This window comes from Crassostrea angulata, chromosome 6, assembly GCF_025612915.1.
Source record: "Crassostrea angulata isolate pt1a10 chromosome 6, ASM2561291v2, whole genome shotgun sequence".
NCBI classification, from domain to species: domain Eukaryota; kingdom Metazoa; phylum Mollusca; class Bivalvia; order Ostreida; family Ostreidae; genus Magallana; species Magallana angulata.
In genome coordinates, this window is record NC_069116.1 from 7594349 (window position 1) to 7616416 (window position 22068).

The following is a 22068-nucleotide window of genomic DNA, read 5'->3' on the forward strand; positions in this document are numbered from 1 at the left end:
GATAAAAACGGTCATTTGACCTTTAAAATGAGGTAAAAATGTACAAATTCAAACATAACGTCAGGCGTATTGATACGTTTTTGACGTTAGTCTTACCATGACGTAGGCAACATTCTTTATACGATATAAAATAATTTTTTAGCCAATCAGAAAGCGCATTACAACCAGAATTAAATTATATTTTTATAAAATATATTTTTGCAATTTGTTTCTGATAAAATATCTCACCATCGATAAAGAATATGTATCATAATGATTTCACAAATTACTAGTACCCGTCAGATGTATATACCTTAAAATGTTTAAACATTATATCTTTGAACATAACAATTGTTACGGGAAATTAAAGTTTTTATATTTTAGCTGAAAAATTAAAACATCTTCATATATGTTTACATAGAGCTCTTTATCTGAAGAAGATAAATATCGCTTAAAATGATCACGGCCGTCCAGCTCTATTAAAATCTTAAAAATCTTACGATTTTATCCTAAAAAAAATATTAGATTTCACATTATGCTAATCTTAGTTCTGTGTAACGCAATAAAAAAATTACTCAGTTCAACATTAGCAGAAAACAAAAAACAAACAAATATTGAAAATAAAAACTGTCGAAGGTATAATTTTAGAATCGTACTTATTTGTTGTAGACTCTCCGTCTAATTAAAATCAGCACAACATGCGCAATCATTTATTGTTAAAAAGACGCCGGCAATGGTATGAAATGACTTGGTCCGTGAAATCGAATTTATCAATCCCAATGTCACGACCTGCTCGCTGTAGGCGGCTGAGAAGAAATTGATTAGCTGGATTCCAGTACCTACATTTAGATCTCATGGTCGTGCCTCGGTGGTTAGACAAGCTGAGGACTAACTAGTGGAGACTTCGACTAATAAAGGTATCCTTACTTAATTTAATTCTTAATTGAAATTTAACAGATTTATAAGGGACAATTATGTATTAAATTTTGATTTTAAAATTTCTTTTTAATTGTGATATTGATAATAAAAATTAATAGTAAAGTACTGAAATTGCTTAACAAATAAAATACTAGTTTTCTAAATACAAGTACAAAATTTCATTCCTTAAAGAAGTATGCTATTTCTTAGAAATGAATCATAATATGCCTTACATATAAAATTTAAATGCCCTATCTACAAAACTTGAAATGAATCATAATATGCCTTCCATATAAAATTTAAATGCCTTATCTACAAAACTTGAAATGAAAATGAATAGTAAAAATGGCTTTATACGGTTTTGAAATAACTGCATAGGTGGGTGTACATAAACAATTTACAATAAAACAAAGTTGTCATATTGTAAATTTTGTTTACGGGTATACACTCACAAAGTTACTTAAAAAATTTCAACATGATACACCCATTAATTTGTATGCTTTTCATTATTTTCTGAAATCTTTCTTATTTCAATTCTAAACAATGTATATGAATGAAACGACAAAAGGACAACACTATATAAATAGTGCCTGTTTAGAGGGTAACAGTTGAAATTGACACCCCGAGACAATCATTGTCAACCGACGCTAAGCAGAGGTTGACAATGATTGTCTCGGGGTGTCGATTTCAAGTTACCCTCCCAAACAGGCACTATTTATTTTATTATACTGAATGTCTTACTTTTAAAGAATATTTTACTGTTTTTATATAGAAATGAAGTGAATTCTACGGCGAACAGTACGCGCATAATTTACGCGCATGTAACAATTTGTTGTGTTACCCGTTGCCAAGTGTGTTGCTAACGCTGAGGGTAATAGAACGGATTACCAACTGCGTCTAAACCAATCAGATTTCAGTATTTAACATGAAAGTATAATAATATAGTTTGCACATCATTACTTCGATTTTTTCACTTACAGATACATGTATTTATGTTGTCACCAATATTCTTCTAGTTGAAAATATTATGCACCATTTATTGTGACTGAACACTTATCATTTTAGAAATTTTTGAATGGGAAAAAAATTCTTGTTCTTTCTTTTTATAACATTTCTTCTAGAAGCAATATTGTTTTACCAATACAATTTAAATGAAATAATATTTTTCATAGGAATTTTTTTTTGTACACGTACGTTTTTAAAGTACACAAAATAGATTTAGATTTTTTTTGAAAATATTTTAAAGTTTGCTTCAATACATTTCAATTGAAGTTTTATTGAGACTTATTTAACTTTATTATAGATGGCTGCTAACAACGAAAGAAGATTTTCACTGGCAGATTTCATTAGGTCGGAGCGAGTTAAACGGAATGAGAACGAGATTGAGGATTTTAAGACAAAGAAATCATCAGACGAAAAACAAAATGCGACCTCTATACATCCCAGCAATGATGGCTCCACAGAAAAAGAAGAAATCTCCGCTTTGTATCCTGTGCGGGTCAAAAGACACCAAGCACGTCCCAGACGTCTTTCTGAGTTTCATGACGCTTCCCGGAAAAGCATCACTCAAGACATGGTAGACAAGAATTTATGTGGCGTTGTAACGGATGAAAATGATACAGACCACTCTCCATCGACGAAGTCTCGTGCATATTATAAACGTAGACGGCGGTTTTCGGTGATACAAGATAACGAGGGAAGTAGTTTTACGATGGAGGATAAAATAAGAGCTCTCCAAGAAGAAGGTGGGGCCTTTCACAAGAGAAATGGACGGAGCGGAAAGAGCCGCCGGACAAATAGGTCCACTATCAGTCCATTCCCTTCCTCGGCTCACTCGAGGAGCACTTCTGGGTCGGTGATGTTTTGGGATCGACATGAATCTGCTTCTGTAAACAGCGAGACGCGAAGAGAAATGACACCAAAGAAGAACACAAGTGAAAACGAAAAATCGAAAGTGGTGAATACAGAAGAACAAAACGAAAAATCGGAAGTGGTGAATGAAGGAGAACAAAACAATGATGACACCATTAAAGTTGAAATAAGAAGAGGAAGCTCTAGAACCAAGAATATCGTGGTTTCACTCCAGGTTGGAGATACAACCCAAGAATTGGAAGAAACAGATGCTAACAATTGCAAGGTCGAGACATATCAGTCTAGAATTTCAATCGAGTCTAGGCATAGAGAAGGTCTGAGCAATAGTGGAATGACAAACTCCACAGATAAGATGTCTTCCCAGATCAATATAGCTAAAGATGAAAAAAATGTTGAAATAAAAAATCATGAACAAGATGAATCCAAAGCAAATGAGCTTTCAAACAATCTTCGGGACAGTTGTTTATCAAAAGATGAGTCAAATAAGGAAACTTTTTCTGAAGATTCTACAACATCACGCAATGAAGAGAAAATAGAAAATATGAAGTCATCAGATAAGATCAGTGTTAATTTAGAGTCTGCTAAGATGCAGGAAGAAGATGAAATGACGCGTGATCAACCACAAAATAGCACAAGTGTTGTTTCAGGTTTTGATAAGATGACTAAAGAAGACAATATACAAAATGTTGATCTACCAAATATGGTAAATGTTACTATAGATCCAGGTAAACAACCGGACGCGCAGGCTGTGGAACTTCGAGGGGAGCCCAGTGTATCAAATTTTGATAAATCAAAAACAGATAAAAACATGGAACCACATGCAGACGACAATATAGATAACGGGATACCCGAAAATACGAGTCCTCGTGAATCCAATGAACTGCATAATATTGGTATATTGCAGGATGTTGATGTTTCGTCAAGTAATAGTCAAGTTAATTCTAGTGAATGTCGGGAAGAAAACGAAGTGCTAAATGTTGAACCAATCTATAAAAGCAAAGCAGAAGTAGATTTATCGAATCAAAATGACATCGAAGAAACAAACAACTACATTACGAATGGTTATGAAACAAATGGTATCTCAAACAAGGTGTTTTGGAATCCGGAGACTGGGAATGACGAGAACAAAGCAAAATCTTACGAAGGCATGTCCAAAAATGTAAAAGTTTCTATATCAGACGCGCCTAAAACAGATATGAATGATATAACCAGTGAGGAAATCGCATCCAGAGTCCATCAACCTATACCTCAGACAACGGTTAATCTACTGAAGTCAAGCAATAAACAACAAGAGGCAATAAAATTTTCCGAATCAAAAGTAATTGAAAGCGATGATACTACATGGAATGAAGCTGACAGACAGGGGGTGATTCTGAGGAAAGGAAGCAAATCGACGGTATCCCATAAAAACTCGTCAGAATCAACCCGTGACGGTGAGGTGGAAGAGGAGACCGACGAACAGAAATCGAAATCAAATCAGAGCAGGGCAAGATATGAAGCATTAGAAGCTAAAACAAATAACTCAGAGAACAAAGCTACGAGTTCCATGCATGTCGAACAGGTTTCAGTGGATGTTCACACATCAGAAACAGACAAAAGATTGCATGTCACTGAGAAACCACGCGTGACTACCTTGACTATTGATGACAGCAAAACAGAAAAGAGAGCGGGTGCTAAAAACCCAACGTCACTTTCACAGATGTCTCTAGTAAGTTATATTTTTTATTATACATTTCAAAATTCACTGCTTATGCTAAAGCAATCACATTTGTGAGCCTTTTGCTCTGCTTGGTTTTTTGCTTATTGAAGAACAAGCTTTTATGGTTACAACAACTATTAGCGTTTAAAAACAATAAACCTCTAATCGTTATGCTCTTAAGCTGGAGAAATGAACGGCTATTTTTAGCTTGCTTGTTATGTACAAAATGAAAACAATAAAGACATTTGTTTAACAGTTCAATTATATAAAATTATTTGTTAACAGTGTAAAATGTTATTCATATTGTTGGCTCAGTATTTCATGCCGATCATTAAACTTATTGTGTGTTCCTGACTCTGTTTTGTAAGGTCTTTTTTGCAATATAATTATGCTTTGTGCTTTCGTATCATTTCCACCATTCATAAAAAAGCTTTAATAGAATAGAATCTATAGATCTGACATAGTCTAGTAGTAGTATTCGTTCCCAATTCTGTAACTTCCTTCAAATTTGTTTTTCTTCTCAATTGACAAAACTTTTATGAATTTCTTTGCTATTTTATGTGTTTGTAAGAACTTGGTAAGTGTCCAACAAGCAATGTACTACTTGTATCTCTACCTTTTAACTCCTTCCTGTTAGTTCAAATTTAGATGCGAGGTTTTAAAAACTGGCTTCAATCTCATAGTACTCTTTACATGTTGTGTAGATTACAAACGTTTTAGTGGTTTAAGGTCATGATCTAGCATATGAATGAAACCTACAAATTTGAAAATAATTCAGTCAATATTGCTTTATAACAACAGGTTGGTTTTATAATGTGAACCAGAGATAAATTTTAGATAAACACGTTGAAAAGTCATGTTTCAAATGTCATATTCAAGAATACATGTATGTTTCGGAGTTTTTTTCTCGCTTTTTACGATTGAAATATATCCAGAATATCTACAGTCACTCTAAAAACGGCATATAAAATGCTCTTCTTTAAAATGATGTGTATTGGGATTACGTTACATATGATTTCAAATGGAATGTCAAAATAGTGTTTATTTTCTACATAATTTCCATATACAAGTAGTCATGTAGTCACAAAAAACGGGAAAAAATACATCAAATCCTTTTTGACGTCATAATGAATCTTGTACCAAAAACGATTTGGTGAAAATGTTTACTAGATCTTCACCTTAAACTCAACCAACCATTATTTTTCAATAAATTTTTAAGAAATTGAAATATCATTTTTTTATTTGATTAAATCAATCATGGAGAATTAAATTCTTAATTACTATTAGATATTAAAACAATAAAAAAAATCAATTTTATTATTTTACTCTGCAGCCAAATAACTTCTACTCTTTCGCTAAGAGTATAAAATCACTGTTACAAGAAGAGGTAGAGTACAGTGAATTATTTGTGAAATCTCTTCAGGATGTTCGAGCCCATAATGCTAATTTGTACAAAAAGCCACACAGAGAGGCAGGATCCAGTGACCCAGATCGAGGTTCCAAAACCAGCCAGGAACAAACCAGTTTGAGACGTGCAACAGCTATATCTGCAACTACCCACACTGGAAGAGATGACGACAAGCAAGAAAATGCCAAACAAAGAAATGGCAAAAAGATGACACGAAATGAAGTACTTAACGGGTCAAGGGAAAATGTTTACGAAAAAAACAACGTGTTCAATCGGGACACTGTTCAGGATGAAAACCCAATAAATGATTCAATAAAAGATTGCAATAAGAATGGCAATCTGGATACAGATGATAAGAAAGATCCACGCAATGATTGCAATAAAGACTTGGATAAAGAGAATGGCTCACTCGATGACTGCAATATGTACACGGTTGAGAAAGATTCACTAAACAGTTGCAATAAGGATAAGAATGAAGAGAAAAAACAACTTGACGGTTGCAATCAGGATGAAGACAATGAGAACGACTCACTCGATGATTGCAATCAGGAAACAAATAACGGGAAAGACTCGTTCAGTGATTGCAATAAAGATATAAATAATGAAAAAGACTCGCTCGATGATTTCAATAAAGAAACCGATAAAGAGAAAGACTCGCTCAAAGACTGCGATCAGGACGCAAACAGGAATAAAGACTCGTTCAATTATTGCACTCAAGATACAAATATTGAGAAAGATACACTCGATGATTGCAAAAATGATGCAGATAAAGAGAAATACTCGCTCAACGATTGCGATCAGGATATAAATAATAAGAAAGACTCACTCAACGATTGCAATCAGGATTCAAATAGGGAGAACGATTCACTCGACGATTGCAAAGATGATGCAGATAAAGAGAAAGAATCGCTCAAAGATTTCACCCAGGATACAAGTAATAAGAAAGACTTGCTAAACAATTGCGATCAGGATACAGAAAAAGAACAACTCAATGATTGCATTCAGGATACAGATAAAGAGACTAACTCACAAAACGATTGCGGTCAGGATACAAATAACACAAATTACTCACTCAGTAATTCCAAAAGGGACTTTGAAATAGAGAAAGACTCGCTCAATGATTGCAATATGAATACAGATAGAGAGAAAGCCTTACAATTTAACGATTGCAACCAGGACACAAATAAGGAGAAAGACTCGCTGAAAGATTGCGATCAGGATACAAATAGTGAGAAAGATTCACTCGACGATTGCAAAAAAGATACAAATGAAGACTCCCTTATTGGTTGCAATCAGGATACAGGCAAAGAGAACGAAAAACTTAACGGTTGCAATTGGGATATGGATAAAGAACAATATAAACTCAAGCAAAGTGCCAGTAAAGAGAAGGTCCAGCTCAATGAGTGCGAATTGGATATGAATAAGGAAAACATCTTACCTAACGAGTCCAGTCGAGATACAAATGCAAAAGTCCAAATCGATGATAATATTCAGGATGCAAATGATGGTACAGTTTTAACTGACGACAATCAAGCAGAAACCATAACATCAGGTTCAGAAGGAACTCAAATTGGTATCAGTGAATATGAGGAGCCCTACCACATAACTAAACCAACATATGATAATGGTCTCGATAGTGTTCAACAAATTAAACGGAATGATAATTGTTTTTCAAATCAGTTTCAACATCGACAGTGCATTCAGGATAACAACCAAAACGATATTCAAGAAGATGACACAAAAGATTTGATGCGGTCAAATCAAATCCCACTGAAACGTTTACCAATGGCGGAACGATTCATTGAAAATTATACAGAACAAGACAAAGAAATCTTCAACAAAGCGATGAATCCAAAGCATGTGTCAAAATCTCAAACCTCAAGCCTTCCGAAAATTGAAATCGTCATAAAAAACGATGATAATCATCGAGAAAACGATGTGACGTTAGTGATAAAGCTGCCACAAAATGGCACAAGGACGCGAGAAACGTCTTACGTTAAGAGTATGAAAGACCAATTTTGTCAAACAGACGGGGACAGCCAAAGAGGTTCAACACGACCACAGGAAGCATTACCTCAGTTCAGCTGTGAACCCCCTCTACTACAGAGCAAAGAGAGATCGTTCATCCGACTACATCACAAACCTAGCAGGGAACCCGAGCCTGATCCCGAGGTTCTTTACTTTATCAAGCAAGCGGTAAGAGTCTCTCTCTCTCTCTCTCTCTCTCTCTCTCTCTCTCTCTCTCTCTCTATGATATTCTGAATAAATATTGTTCGTGAAGCATTTCGATTGCCTTACGTAAACGATATTGAAATGGCTTTAAACGTATGTATATTTGTATAAATAATTCTATTAGAGTTGGACTTGTAATTGGCGTGTTGAGACAACAAAAGCTAATAGCTTACATATTATTATGTGTGATTTTTTTTTGTAAACAGTTCATATCTTTTTACCTTTTTATTCTCCATTGATATACTTGTATATTTTCCACTCGATTTCTTTTTAAAAATTAGCCCGTACTGAATAATGAAATATTTATTCTTTAACAATTATGAAAATGTATTTTTGGCATTGTAGCAAGTATATTCTGATGTATACGTTCAATTGCAATGGATTTTCTCCACAAGGAAAAGTCTACTATTTACTTGCACTTGTTCTATACTAGATTAGTTAATCGAACTCTTTAATTTAATGAGATTGGAATATGGATTTTTTTTAATTAACAGCATAAACATTTACTCGTTGTTTCCTTCTACCATACAGAGCGTCGAAGGTCGCGTTCGGTATGCTTTTAACATTGTTGAAGATTGCCCGTTTATTCTAATGCCATCGAGTTAATTAGTTTATGTTTGATCTATATTCAAGTCAATTATTTCGCCAATATTACATTTAATTTTTAATTAAAGCACCGCACTTAAGATTGAGAATTGACACACGAACATGACACCAGTAATTTATACCAAATATGCGTCCTTAGTTACATTCAGTATCCTAACTATTTTCATTTAAATTTCCAGGAATTACGACAGCGAAGAAGAATTGATGACATCATGCGTGAAATTTACCAAATAAAACATGTTGATCTGCTGGAATCCCCATTGTGTAGTTGTCCAGAGTACGTGTACCCAGGGTCACGTGATCACCATCCGCGCTTCCTTTACGACAGCGACCCCTATGATAGCATGGTGGTCAAAGCGGCGCAGTATAATGACAGCGTCCGAAGGTTCCTGGGGTATACCAAACGCTCGGACCGACTTAAGGCCATGGAACATTCCAGGAAATACAAGGCATACTTGGATCTACGCAAGAAACTTAAACATTTGTATTAAGCTCACAAAACAATCATTTAGGAAATTCAGAAATTCATTAGTTTACTGCTAAGTTAACCTAAGAAGTGTTTTAGTTGTTATGTTGAGGACCAAAAGTTTTTGAATCTTAATTGATTAAAATAGAAATACGTGTATAATCAAAAAGACTTTACAGTCGCCCTTTGGTCGCCTTTAATTTGCTACTCGTCTTCTATAAAAATTTTGACAGCAATCACGTTACATCATTCTAATCCGGGGCAAAGCATTATGGAACGGTGTAACTGTAAAAGGTGATATAGGTATAATCCGGGTACCTGACGTTACAGATTTCGCCCAATAAAAAATTATACAATTTTATATACAAATATATTATATTAAATATAATGCGACGAGTGGCAAAATGGAGGACAGAAGTTAACATAATTACTATATAGTGCGTGTATCTTCCCAAATCAAGGGTTTATGATCCGCTCCGCTTCTCATCAGCGAGAAGTGGAGCGGATCAGAATCCTTTATTCGGGAAGATGTAGTACGTGATAATTTTGGTAATCCCTTTTTAATACAATATTGATATGTGTATCAAAAAGGCATCCAATTCAAATTAGATATGCATACAAGAAAAAATTATGGAATAGGTTATATTCACTGCTAATTATAATAATAAGATCAGTTTTAAACACAATAATGATAAAGATGATAATAATGATGGTGATATTTATTGGTGTATTTACACAAACATGTGATGTCGTGAAATCATGAATCATTAATTTGTCTCATTGACATCAAGGTGTAAACATCCGTTCCACCTACAGCCATTTGCATCACTCTCAAAGCAAAAGATGCAGGAAAAGAAGATATGTATTTTATGCGAATGGTATGCGCTGTTGTGTTTGAATCTGTAGGAAACTAGGTTGTGGGTGGACCAACCGGAATACGGAGAGGATCGCAAAAGAAGTTAATTATTGGGTTTCAGGTTTAAAGTCAGGTTGATATGACCAAAAACAAAAAACAAAAACAAGATTGGGTCGATGTTTATCGTATTGTTATTGGGAGGGGGTATATTTTTTTTTTTTATCCCGGGAATCATAAATAACGTCAGGTGCCTGTGATCAAATTATTTTATTTTATCTTCATATCTACAACATAATACATGCAATATTTGGTAAATTGAACATATCCTGCAATTCAATATATTAAGAAGTATGATATGAAATTTTATTTATAATACATCAATATTTAATTAAAAAATAACAGATATATGAAATTCTGTAAATAATGCTTTATTGATACATGAACTGAAAAAATGGGGCCTTGATAAGTAGTGTGATTATTCCAGTTTGAAATCTTAAAACAAAAGATCAGTACTAGTGAAAAAAGAGGTTATAATACATTTATTCACAAAACCTTTGGGACGATCGGAAAACATGTTTTACAGTATTTTTGACTGGTGTACATGTACATCTCTGCTGATGGTCTACGAGTATAGCTTTTTTAATATATATAAACCAATCACACACTGTTGGTTATCCATCAAACAGTATTGAATCGTGCACGCGAGTTTTACGATGATACGGGAGGTAACTCTACGTACAATGGAAGTCTGATGTAAAAAAGTTGACTCCGTACACTCTTTGTTTTTTTCCGGCTTTTTATGCTGATATATCAGCAAGATATCTAATCTTAAATGTGATGCTATTCAATAAAATGTTTTGTTATGTATCATTCAAGTTTTATTATAAAAGATACTTGTTGATTTTATCCTTGTTTTCATTTATCTCCTGTAATGTAGATCAGTCTTTTTTAATCAAGTTCGTGCATTCTGACTTTATGACGAAACCTCGTTTGTTAGAAGGGCTAAACAGACTTGGCCATATTTATTACTGAATATTGATCTTCTTTAAACGAAGGGCTGGGTGTACAGAAAAAAAAGTCAAATTTTAAGTCTAAAATATTTGGATGTTTTCTTCACCAACTCGAATAAATAGTTTTAAAAAGTCAAAATTATCAAATCAAAGTTTAAGACAGATATGATGTGTAATTGAATTAGCATCCAGTCCCCTTAATGTGGGTGATATCTTTACATTTTACAATGAAGATTGTTATAACCGGTTTGAACTTTTATGACGATAATAATGACATCAAGCAAAAATTACTCATGTTCAATATAATATATGGATTTTCAGGAGATGTGCATGAATTTCCTTGTTCTCGATATTCACGCCCCTTAACTTAATATGTGTACATTTACATCGGTCGAATTTAACATAATTCGTAGAATTATCTCTTTATAAAAGTGACAAAATCTGATTAAATCTTTTAAAAGACGTTCTAATAAAGAAGTATCCTAGTTGCTTTGTAGAAAAAATAAAACATGAGAGAAATTAGAATTGAAAACGAAGATTACTTATTATTTTTCATTAAAAACACATTAGTTTTTCAGAACCACATTTTAAAATTATTTCCATAGATAAGAAAATTCAAGAATCCTATCTATATTCTATGATTTTTTTAAACTAACAAAGTTATCGAATAATACACAAAAATATTTCTTCAACGTATGTACATGTGTAATAAAAACATATAAATTATCTAACGATTTTTTATTACGACAAATACCAAATCGAATAAAAGTACATCATTTATGTTTAATCATTTTCGTACATTTTAACATTAAAACGAACCGCCGAATTATTTAAACAGATGTGTGTAACTTTATTTAATGACTATTACGAAGTTTCAATCCAAAAGCATTTCAAACCCAGATGTTTCCATTTTGAATATCCCGTCTGCATCTGACTTGTACAGATGTAGATGAAAAATTCCTGTATGTGTAGCGTTTTTTCTTCTTCTAAATCTCACGTTGGCATGGAAACCAACCTCTAAAATATACGACATTCCTTTTAGGGGGGAACCATGGCAGGGGTGTGTGGGGTTATTTTTGGCGTTAGTAGCGTTCTTTATCAGCCTCTCAGCGCCGTACTCCCAGAAGCGGCTCGCAACACGATCTCCCCCTGTTCTTAATGTATCCTCACCATATTTGGCACAACATAATATTCCCTGCCAGAGATAGGGGAGCAGCTTTTTTGACAAAGATTCTATCAAATTTGGGGAATATGAACGTACGGAAAATTTTTATGGGACTTTGAGAGTGATTCGGTGAACTTTTATTTGTGAGAAAACATCTGGAACATATTATTTCTAACTTTGAAGACTGAACTAGCTAATAGGGAATTTTTCTCCGTCATGGCGCACAGAAGAAAGAATTCGCATCCTTTGTGTAAACAGAGGAGAATTTCGGCTGTACTGGATCTGCTGTCTGCCAAAACTCGTCAAGAGGTAGGGCTGGTCACATTACTATACCATACTCAAAGATTCTACATCGAAAATACAGAAAAAGAATCATATAAATACAAAATGGAGTGAAGTCGAAAATATAGAAGTTTTATCAGTGTACGTAGAATCATGCTGGGATGGTCGGGAGCTCGATGCACGTGTGGCGCCGCAGGGGGTCGGGGCTACTGGGTTGGGGGAATATTTACATCCGCTACACTGCAAACATTCACCACAGGAGAGAGAGAGAGAGAGAGAGAGAGAGAGAGAGAGAGAGAGAGAGAGAGAGAGAGAGAGAGAGAAGGTATTTACGATTTATCAATAAACTTTAGAGTTATCTTTCTTTCGTTATTAATTGTACTATGATTATCATGGCCAAACCCCCCAACAATCACACCTTAGATTGTCTGTCACCATTGCTGGAGCGACTTCAGCCTCAAAACATTGGTAGAAAATATTCGATATAAATCATACGATTTTTCTAAATTGTCAAAATCATACATATTAAGATTACATTTAAATATAGACATGTATACATAGGAACTACAGTACTACAAATACCATAGACAACAGCCACTGATCAAATAAACACAAGGACTCTGATGTGTGTTTATCAGCTTATGTTTGTGTACATATGAATACGACGTATGTGATGTAAATATCAGACATCTTGACAGCGCGCCAAATGTCGGCCATTTTATTATCCTATGAAAAAAAAATGAATTCACTCAGACACAGTGTGAATTAAAGTAAAGTTGTTTTATTCTGATTGCCAATGCTGTAGGTGCTGTTGAATGTTAGGATAAAAACTATATACACCACATACACGAACTAATATCTAATGAAAGAATAATTCAGACCTAAGAGTTTCGTATTCGTTTACCAATTAATTAATCAGCAATTAACTATATGTATTCCTTTGTTCTTCGTCATTTATATTCATGTATTTACATTTCCCAGTGTCTTTGTCTGAAATAAAACTACAAATTGATTTTGTAATGTATATTCCAATTTTCATTTCATCAATGACTATTTCAAATATTTAATCGTACAATTGCTGAAAATTATGTACACATAAGTAACGAGGAATCATTCTTTGAATGTTAAGAGGTGATCAAATATCAATACTGTCGGGCGTGATCAAATCTATCATAAAGACCTTCGGGCTTTACTAGATTTGATCCCTCGATCAGACCGTATATATACTCAAAGAATGATTCTCTATTCCTTAAATGTTTGCGCAAAATCATTTTTTAACAAGGACACCGCTAAGCGGAGCATCCCCTCAATTTCAATGTCAATTCAATTTCATTTGAAATTTTATTTCCTCGCGACATCAATTATTGTAGTAGGGAATGCATTATTTGTGAAAATACATAAAATGTATCAGATCAGAATAAATATGGAACAAGTATTCATATTCCTAAAACCACTTTGAACGCATAATATCTTATTTATCCCAATCCCCAAGCTGTGTGGTGTTTAAATTTGGGTGGTGGTGGTGGTGTGTGTGTGTGTGGGGGGGGGGGGGGGGTTACATTGACGTGGTTGTACAGTTTTCCTATTCCTAGCGGAAACTCAACACATATGCTTTTAAGTTTGATAATTAAGATTAATTTAGTGACATTCATTATTATATTTATAAGCATACATAAACGATTCGTATACACTATGAAACGTAGCTGAATATCTAGCGATCTTTACTCTGTTCTGATGGACAATTCTAGTTGCTTGTCGTATGTCAGGTAGTAGATATGGATGCAGCTATTATCAATATGAAGCAATTTTTCCGGTGATGAATAAGCGATATCTGTTACAGTCTCTTCTATAGTCTGTCCCAAGATATTTACGCTGCACATTTGGATGTTTTTTTTTTTTTATAAAAATACACATACCTGTGAAAGAAGTTCAATTAAAATAGTTGAAAGGGATATTTTCCAAGATAATTTCATTGACACATTATCATTTTTCACTCGGAAAAATTCACAGGAACGAAAACAGATTCCTTACGGAGATTTATAATGGGGAATGTTTACATCTTTTCTCCATTCGGAATACACTCGGAATACATCGCACAATATTTCAACGTTATCATCCGGGCTTACTGCAATACAAAATCTCCGTAGACATCACATTTTTTAGCATTGTATTGGAACCTCGTCAGCTAACAGGGGGGTTTTGACTGAGAAATCTTGGAAATTTTTTATACTTTTGAATGAACATCGTTTGAATCCTGAGGTATTTATAAATATCAAACAATATTAAGCCAAACGTGAATCCAAAATATCTTGGGACAGAGTATAGGTTCTGGACTAGTTACATTCTAAAACGGGAAAAATTGTCCGATATTCGACTGCTTGTTTCGATGTAAATCGGATGACTTTAATCTCTTGCCCGCTTCATCTTTTAACTATGGACAATCTTCTAACCCTCCATTACTACAAAACATTTTTTTCTAGATTTTTAAAAATCCCAAAAAACATCAAGTTGTTGATTTGAAGTGCATACCATAGCCATTTACTTTAGGTCGTACATAAAATTACCGAAAATATCTATTGTCAAGTCTTACATAAAACTTCTGTTAAAGTTCTGGGGGTTTTACGGTAATTCAAAGAATAATTAATCAATTAACTCAAAAATTAATAGGGTTTGTCCTTTTTTACCATGCTTAAGAAGTGTACAAAGTTTGATGAACATTCGTGTGAGGGTTTTCTTTGAATTTTGCTATGAAAATGGATACATACATACATGTACATATACACACAAGCACAGCAGCGAGGCTCTATCCCCTTTCGCAACAAGTTGCGCGAGGGGGTAAATACTGTAGAGGGAAACACCATTTGTTTTTTACTTGGTGTTCTTTATTCTATCATAAATTTAGTAAACTTCAATAAATGTGGAGTGGTTTTATAAGGTTTAAGGTTTCAAAGATACAAAAATAATAAATTTTCTCTGTTGACTAGTTACAAACGAAATTGATGGTGATTATGATGACTGTCCTATTAAAAAAGAAACTAGAGAATCAAAAGATATTAAAAGAAATTAAAAACTAGTTTTAGTATTAAAACCATAAAACACTGGAACATTTTGACAATAATCTCCACCAATCATCAGTACTAAATGTTTCCTGAAGAACAAGCAGTACATTGTTATTGGAAATCAACCAATTAATATGCAATAATTTTATTAGACACAAAATTGTTTTATACATTTTATAATTGGAAACTATGGTAAAGGAATATTGAATCAATAAATACGTGTATATATAGAACAGACAAGTTATAAAAATAAATTTTTATTGTTTTCCTGGTTTTTTTTTTATATTTGGTCGTTAGTAGTGAACATATGCATGTTGCATTTATCGGCATAATTGAAAGGATGATATAATTTCACGTATAGTTTTCATAAACATCTGTTTAAGATCTATTACACTATGAGTCACGCCTTAAAAAATGAATTCAGGAATTTATTTTATGGTTTCTAAATACATCGTATCTCTATTTATATGATAGAGGATTTGTTAATTTTAGATCGTTTATTCTGAAAAAAAAACCCCTCTGTTCCATATACAAAATTCGTTTGATAAAGTACAAGAGAGTGGGTGGAAGTGTGGTTGTTTTTTTTTTAATTAACTTTTCGTTATTAAGGTACCTCACTACACCTCGAACTAGTTTCTCAAATCAGCAGAAATTTACTCGATTATGATAGAAAGAATGATGGATAAGAATTATATATATCAAAGAGGCGAGAAAATGTACAATTTTAGATAAAAAATGATATTTTCAAAAATGTCATTCAGTAAACATGAACAGGTGGATTCGAACTCATTACCTGCGGTTCACAAGCCTGATACTTTAACCACTGAGCTATGACGATATACAACAAAACATTTAAATCGCCATCTTGTGACGTAGTGTCTTAAAAAGTATAAGTCTCGGTGTAGAGAAGTACCTTGATCGTTATTTTTTTTAATACACCTACCACTGTATCTTTGAAAATATTTAGATTATTTTTCCACTTTCATTAGGAGGCCAAGCATGATAAAGAGGCAGGACTCCCGGCTGACCAGTCAGTGGCGCCACCTAGCGGGAACACTGATCACAACAAGCTGGATATTCCGGACGACCTCCTGAAGGATTTCCTGGCTCTCCGGAGCGCCACCAACCTGGGAACTGCGGATCTGATGCGAAGGCTCATTAGTGACTACTCCAAGTAGGTCCCCCCAAAAACACCTCACACTCAGAAGGATTTCTTTTTAATTTAAATCTAGATATATTCACTATTTTGACAGTTTTTTTTGGTTTAAATATACACTTAGAATAATTTTTCAGATCTTTAAAAAAAAATTTATCAAACTAATTACATACCGTATAACAAAGATGTGAATCAATTATAATCAGTTCTTAGGAAGAAAAATGTGGTGTCTCTTTTCAGAACTTCAGGAAGTGAGGCCAAGGAGTCGGCAAAGAGCGCCCCCTCTGATACAGAAACGTTAAGTGAGTACTATCAAGAGGACCAAGATGGTTACGTCATCACTCAAAATAGACGGTCACCTGACCAAGAGGAAATACCTGATAAAGACATCGCGTCGCCGACAGTTCCTCTGGAGGAAGATGACGTCCAGTGCTCAATGACGTCGCCACACCTGAACGATGGGTATACGTATTTGTATGACACAAAGAGCATGGAGGAATCGGTTCGCTCCAATTTGGAGGAGGCGACCGGAAACCGACCTGACGATGACGTATACTCAGATGACGAAAACGAAAAGGACGGGCTCCAGGTCAAGTTTCACAACGGCGCTGTGACAATAGAAGGCACTAAATATAACCCCAAAGTGCACATGGATTCCCCCGAGACTGTGAACAAAGGACCGCCGCCGCCCTACCCCTACATGAGTATGCAGGGCGGTGTGTCAGGGATGATGCCGGTTGTTCCTGGCGGACTCGGACCCGGCGTCCCAGTCCTTCCGGAACACGTTCCCCCGGAAGTTCTCGCCATGATGAACTCTACTCAGATAAACCCGATGATCAGCGGAGGAATATCCGAATGCGAATCTCTGGAAGGAAACATTGCAGGATGCATGCCGACAGAAACCTTGCAGCCCGAAAAATCACGAAACCAGTTGGAGGATGGAACGTCTCTTGACACTTTATCGGACACCGCGCCGTCTCGGCTTTGGACACCATTGCCAAGCAAAAGACCATATGTACATTCAAAGAAAAAGAACTTAGAAAAGGGGAAAATGAAACTTATTGCTGAGAATACTTCAAACCACGGAGTATATACTAGTGTCTTGAAATTACCATGGAGTAAGCGTACACGGACGCCTAAGGTGGATGCAGGGAAACACATGCAATTTACGACTCTTCAGACCCCCAAAATGGAAATTCATGAACAACAAACACACACATCAGAGGCGCTTGTTAAATCCTATGGACAAGACAGTGGAGGTAAAAAACAACAGCTGAATAACCAACAACCGGAGATTCAACGTCAAGAATTTCACCAACAGACAAACCAACCGTCCTTCGTATTCCTTCCCCTACCTACTGGAAACCTTCCCACGTCTCAAGGCATCTTCATACCTACCCCCAACTTTGCCGGCTCAATCCCTGGATCCATGTCTGGGACAGTCCCGGTGGATCCACATGTTGCGGCTGCGCAGTCCATGATGATGGTGTATCCAAATACAAACATAAACAGTAACGGAAAACCCGTCAGGAAGCGTGGCAGACCCCCCAAGGTCCCTGCGATGGCTAAGGTTGCTCCTGAGGAAAAGCAAATGAAGTTTGACTCTTCCAGTTATCCAACATTTATACCACAGCCTTTCCCTCCAGCGGCCATAGTTTTGAACGTCAATAACATGTTAAACACTGGGAACAACGTGACAGCGTCCAATGCAATCAGTAATAGTTTCTCCCAGTGTGAAGTTAGCAGTTCTACAACACAAGATGTACAGAACATTGTGTCTACATCACAAAAGCAAGACATTGCAAAGCCAGCTCCCTTTCATCCCAAAATACAAGTACCCGGTACACCGCCGTGTTTTATGAACATGGATAACAAAACATGTCCACCTGCACAACAAAACCCTCCTATTCTCCCAAAACTCGAACCAAAACAAAGCAGTAGTGTCCCGCAAACTAATGCTGACTCGACCGTGTCCAAAAGTTCGTCCCCCTGTGAAATGAAAATGGTAACGACGACTGCAATGGCGAACGCCTCTACAGGGGCCTTGTATCAGGAGATGGTTCTCTCGTCCAAGTCGCTGGTGAGTGTGAGACCCCGTCGACGACAGAGCACATCGGAGTACCTCAAGTCCAAGTCTTCTGATCAAAACTTTATATGCACCTCATTTCGCCTGCGGTCTTTGTCTTCTGCAAAGAAAGACAAGAAAATGAGTCAGTATGTTCCCGGTATGAAACGAAGAGGCCGCCCTCCTAAAAAGCGGCTGGAGAACATGTTTGAAGGTCAGATGGTGGAGGTTAACCAAAGTGACATGGAGGATTTTAATCGGCAAAACATGATTAACTTACAACGTATCAGGGAACAGAGGGAAGATTACGTCTCTTGTGGGGTTGACGAGAAACTTGACAATAGTGTCAATCATTTTGAAGCATCTCCTGGACCCAATCAACAACCAGAAACTCTTGAGGATGGCATCAGGGCGGCAGAAGGCGGAAGTGACGACACGCGATCCTATAGTCCTGTGGGATCTCCCGAAAGTTCTAGATGCTACGACCTGGAACGTGGAGAGGTTGAGCAAGACGAGCCCAATGAAATGTTTCATCAACTCTTTCATTGTAAAGTTTGCAATGATATTGTACCTGTAGAAAGAAAGGATGAACATTATCTCAAGCATTCAAAGGGGAATAATTTCTGTGGGACATGTGGTTCTGCGTTCCAAAGAGTTGTTTGTAATGACGCCAACGGTGACCCAATAGAACTATTAAAGTGTGAGAATTGCGAGCAAGCTTCTCAGAACGACAGCCAGGGTCAGGCAATATTCTGTCCGGACTGTGGGGAGTCGTTCAGTAATCCTCTAACCCTCAAACATCACAGACAGCTGGAACACCCCACCCTCACAAAGCAGCAGTCGGAGGCCTTTTTCCGCTGCAGCGATTCCGGATGTGGGAAGGCCTTCCGGACTAAGTACGACCTCAGAGCTCACGTGCTACGTCGTCACGCTGGAAACCAACAAGTCTTTTGTATCTACGATGGATGCAGCAAAAAGTTTCAGAATGATTTGCACCTTCAAGAACATATAAAGTTTAAACACTCACAAACAAACTCCTTTAAATCGTACAAATGCTCAAAGCCGGGATGCGAAAAAGAATTCGAAAGCGAGCGGCACATGAACATTCACCAGCTGATTCACCGCGACGAGAAGCCAATGAAATGCCAGCTTTGTGATTACAGGTGTCGCCAGCAGTCTGCTCTTGTCTGGCACGTGAGAAAACATCACCCAGAGGCCGTACCAGCCGTTGGACCGGGCAGGACGGGTGGATCTTCAGAAAGCTCGGGGCAGGAGGAAGTGGGTGCAAGGGAACACGATGACGAGGACACACAATGACGTCATCTCATCGATGACATGATGAACTTGTGAATTATAAACATGTAAAACTGCTCATTTTTGTCTTAACGACACCTTTTTATATAAACTAATCATATAACCTTTTAATATTGCTTGCTAATAAAATGTATGCAAAAGTCTGAAGGTCTCACAACACTATTATTCAGAAGGTTCACGTGGCTGAGAAAAACAATTCCAGACCTCCCCTTCGTTTTTAGGGGTTTTTCGCCAGCGACAGGGACTGTATTTTTTAATGAGATAAAATACATGTATAAAGCATGTACTTCAAAATTCTTCTCCTCTGCTCCTGGATATTAAGCAGATTAACTATGTACATAGTTATGATAAAGAAGAGCGCCTCTTCCAAAATTGTGAAATTCATGGCCCATGGTTCATGGGTTTTGGTGTTAGGGGGCTCTAAATGAATACAATAATTCTTTGAAAATCTTTTCCTTTGCCCCTGGGTATTATGCTCGTGAACCAAATACATAATTGTGATAAGGAAGAATTCCTCTTCCAAAATTGGGAATTTTATGGCCCGTGGGTCAGGGGTTCTGGTGTTAGGACGGGCTCTAATGATTATATAGAGAAAATACACTAATACTTCAAAACTCTTCTCCTTTGCTCCTGGATATAAAGCAGATGAATTAAATACATAGTAATGATGAAGAAAAATGCCTTTTTGAAATTGTGAATTTCATGGCCCCAGGTCAGGGGTTCTGGTGTTAGGTTGAGGCTCTAAATAAACGCAGTAATTCTTTGAAAATCTTCTCCCCTGTCCCTTGGTATTAAGCCGATGAACTAAATACATAACTATGGTAAGGGAGCATGCCTCTTCCAAAATTGTGAATTTCATGGCATAAGGGTTCTTTATAAGGGCATGGCTCTAATGATTTAATAGGGTAGGGTGATATAATTTCGACCGATTGATATAATGCTACACTTTTTAACATTTTTCTAAATAGATTAATTAAGAAAGTTAATATTTGATTAAACAATCCAGGAATATTTAAATGATTTCTTTAGCCCTGTAATTATAATGCACATGAATATACACATTTCAAAAGTCACACTGCAGTTACTCAGGTTACCGATAAGGCCCATATGTGATTAGAAATTTGATTTTGAAAACTTCTATATAATAAATTTGAATAGATTTATTTGGGAAAAATAAATTCAAAATTGTATTTCACGACTAAACCGAATGGGCATTTGTGCCATCTTATTCCCCCATCGTCTTTCTTTCTCTTTATTATTAAACTGACAATCAAATGGATATCCATGCGAGATTTTATACATTATTGATTTCCAAAAGCACGTGCGTCTATCGCGTAAATGGAATTTAGGTACGTGAATGCATTAAAACTTTCCTTCCAGGGTTGGAGCATATACATGTAGTAGAAAACCTCTTGTCTCTACTATAGACGGAACCACGCCGCACGGTAATTCTTTTTGTTTGTGAAACCTTGCATTACATAATCTTAACGAAAAAATAAACAGATTTAATAAAACGTCAGTCTAATCAAAATCAGATCCAATGACCCGCCAAAATAATTATATCATATTGATCTGAATCAAGAATAATCATGTTTATAGATTTTCGCATTTTGAAACGTCAGAATAACTAACATCTATACAAATGGTATTATAAATAGCAAGCACCTCATTATATAAATAGCTTCGCGTCGGTTGACAATGGTTTTCTCGGGGTGTCAATTTCAGCTGTTCTCCTCCCAAACAGGCAGTATTTATTTTATTATACTGAATGTCTTATTATTAGATTTCAGTATTTAACATGAAAGTATAATAAAACAAATTGTTAAATGCGCGTAAATTATGCGCGTACGGTTCGCCGTAGAATTCACGTAATTTCTATGTAAAAGCAGTACAATTTTCTCTAATAATAAGACATTCAGTATAATAAAATAAATAGTGCCTGTTTGGGAGGATAACAGTTGAAATTGACACCCCTCGATAA

General features: G+C 35.8%; 2 protein-coding genes across 3 annotated transcripts; both read left to right on the forward strand.

Moving 5' to 3' along the window:
• The first annotated feature begins 766 nt into the window (after positions 1-766).
• Positions 767-10938, forward strand: LOC128186529 (clumping factor A-like). Of its 2 annotated transcripts, none has more exons than XM_052856324.1 (4): positions 767-896; positions 2201-4477; positions 5802-8072; positions 8894-10938. In XM_052856324.1, the coding sequence occupies exons 2-4, from the start codon at positions 2201-2203 to the stop codon at positions 9203-9205; spliced, it is 4860 nt and encodes a 1619-aa protein (XP_052712284.1). In that variant the 5' UTR covers positions 767-896; the 3' UTR covers positions 9206-10938. The 2 variants fall into 2 exon arrangements, with proteins under 2 accessions (XP_052712284.1, XP_052712285.1); XM_052856325.1 differs by having other exon boundaries at positions 5892-8072.
• Positions 10939-11970: 1032 nt separating this feature from the next.
• Positions 11971-20224, forward strand: LOC128186531 (uncharacterized). The gene is made up of 3 exons (XM_052856330.1): positions 11971-12520; positions 16542-16726; positions 16949-20224. The coding sequence occupies exons 1-3, from the start codon at positions 12428-12430 to the stop codon at positions 20088-20090; spliced, it is 3420 nt and encodes a 1139-aa protein (XP_052712290.1). The 5' UTR covers positions 11971-12427; the 3' UTR covers positions 20091-20224.
• Positions 20225-22068: the final 1844 nt, after the last annotated feature.

Bases quoted from the DNA above. Each gene is read 5' to 3' on its own strand.
- LOC128186531 (XM_052856330.1), top strand. From the start codon at position 12,428: ATGGCGCACAGAAGAAAGAATTCGCATCCTTTGTGTAAACAGAGGAGA. The intron at 12,521-16,541 runs GTAGGGCTGGTC...CACTTTCATTAG, and splicing joins CTGCCAAAACTCGTCAAGAG to GAGGCCAAGCATGATAAAGA. The intron at 16,727-16,948 runs GTAGGTCCCCCC...GTCTCTTTTCAG, and splicing joins CTCATTAGTGACTACTCCAA to AACTTCAGGAAGTGAGGCCA.
- LOC128186529 (XM_052856324.1), top strand. From the start codon at position 2,201: ATGGCTGCTAACAACGAAAGAAGATTTTCACTGGCAGATTTCATTAGG. The intron at 4,478-5,801 runs GTAAGTTATATT...TTTACTCTGCAG, and splicing joins CACTTTCACAGATGTCTCTA to CCAAATAACTTCTACTCTTT. The intron at 8,073-8,893 runs GTAAGAGTCTCT...TTAAATTTCCAG, and splicing joins TTTACTTTATCAAGCAAGCG to GAATTACGACAGCGAAGAAG.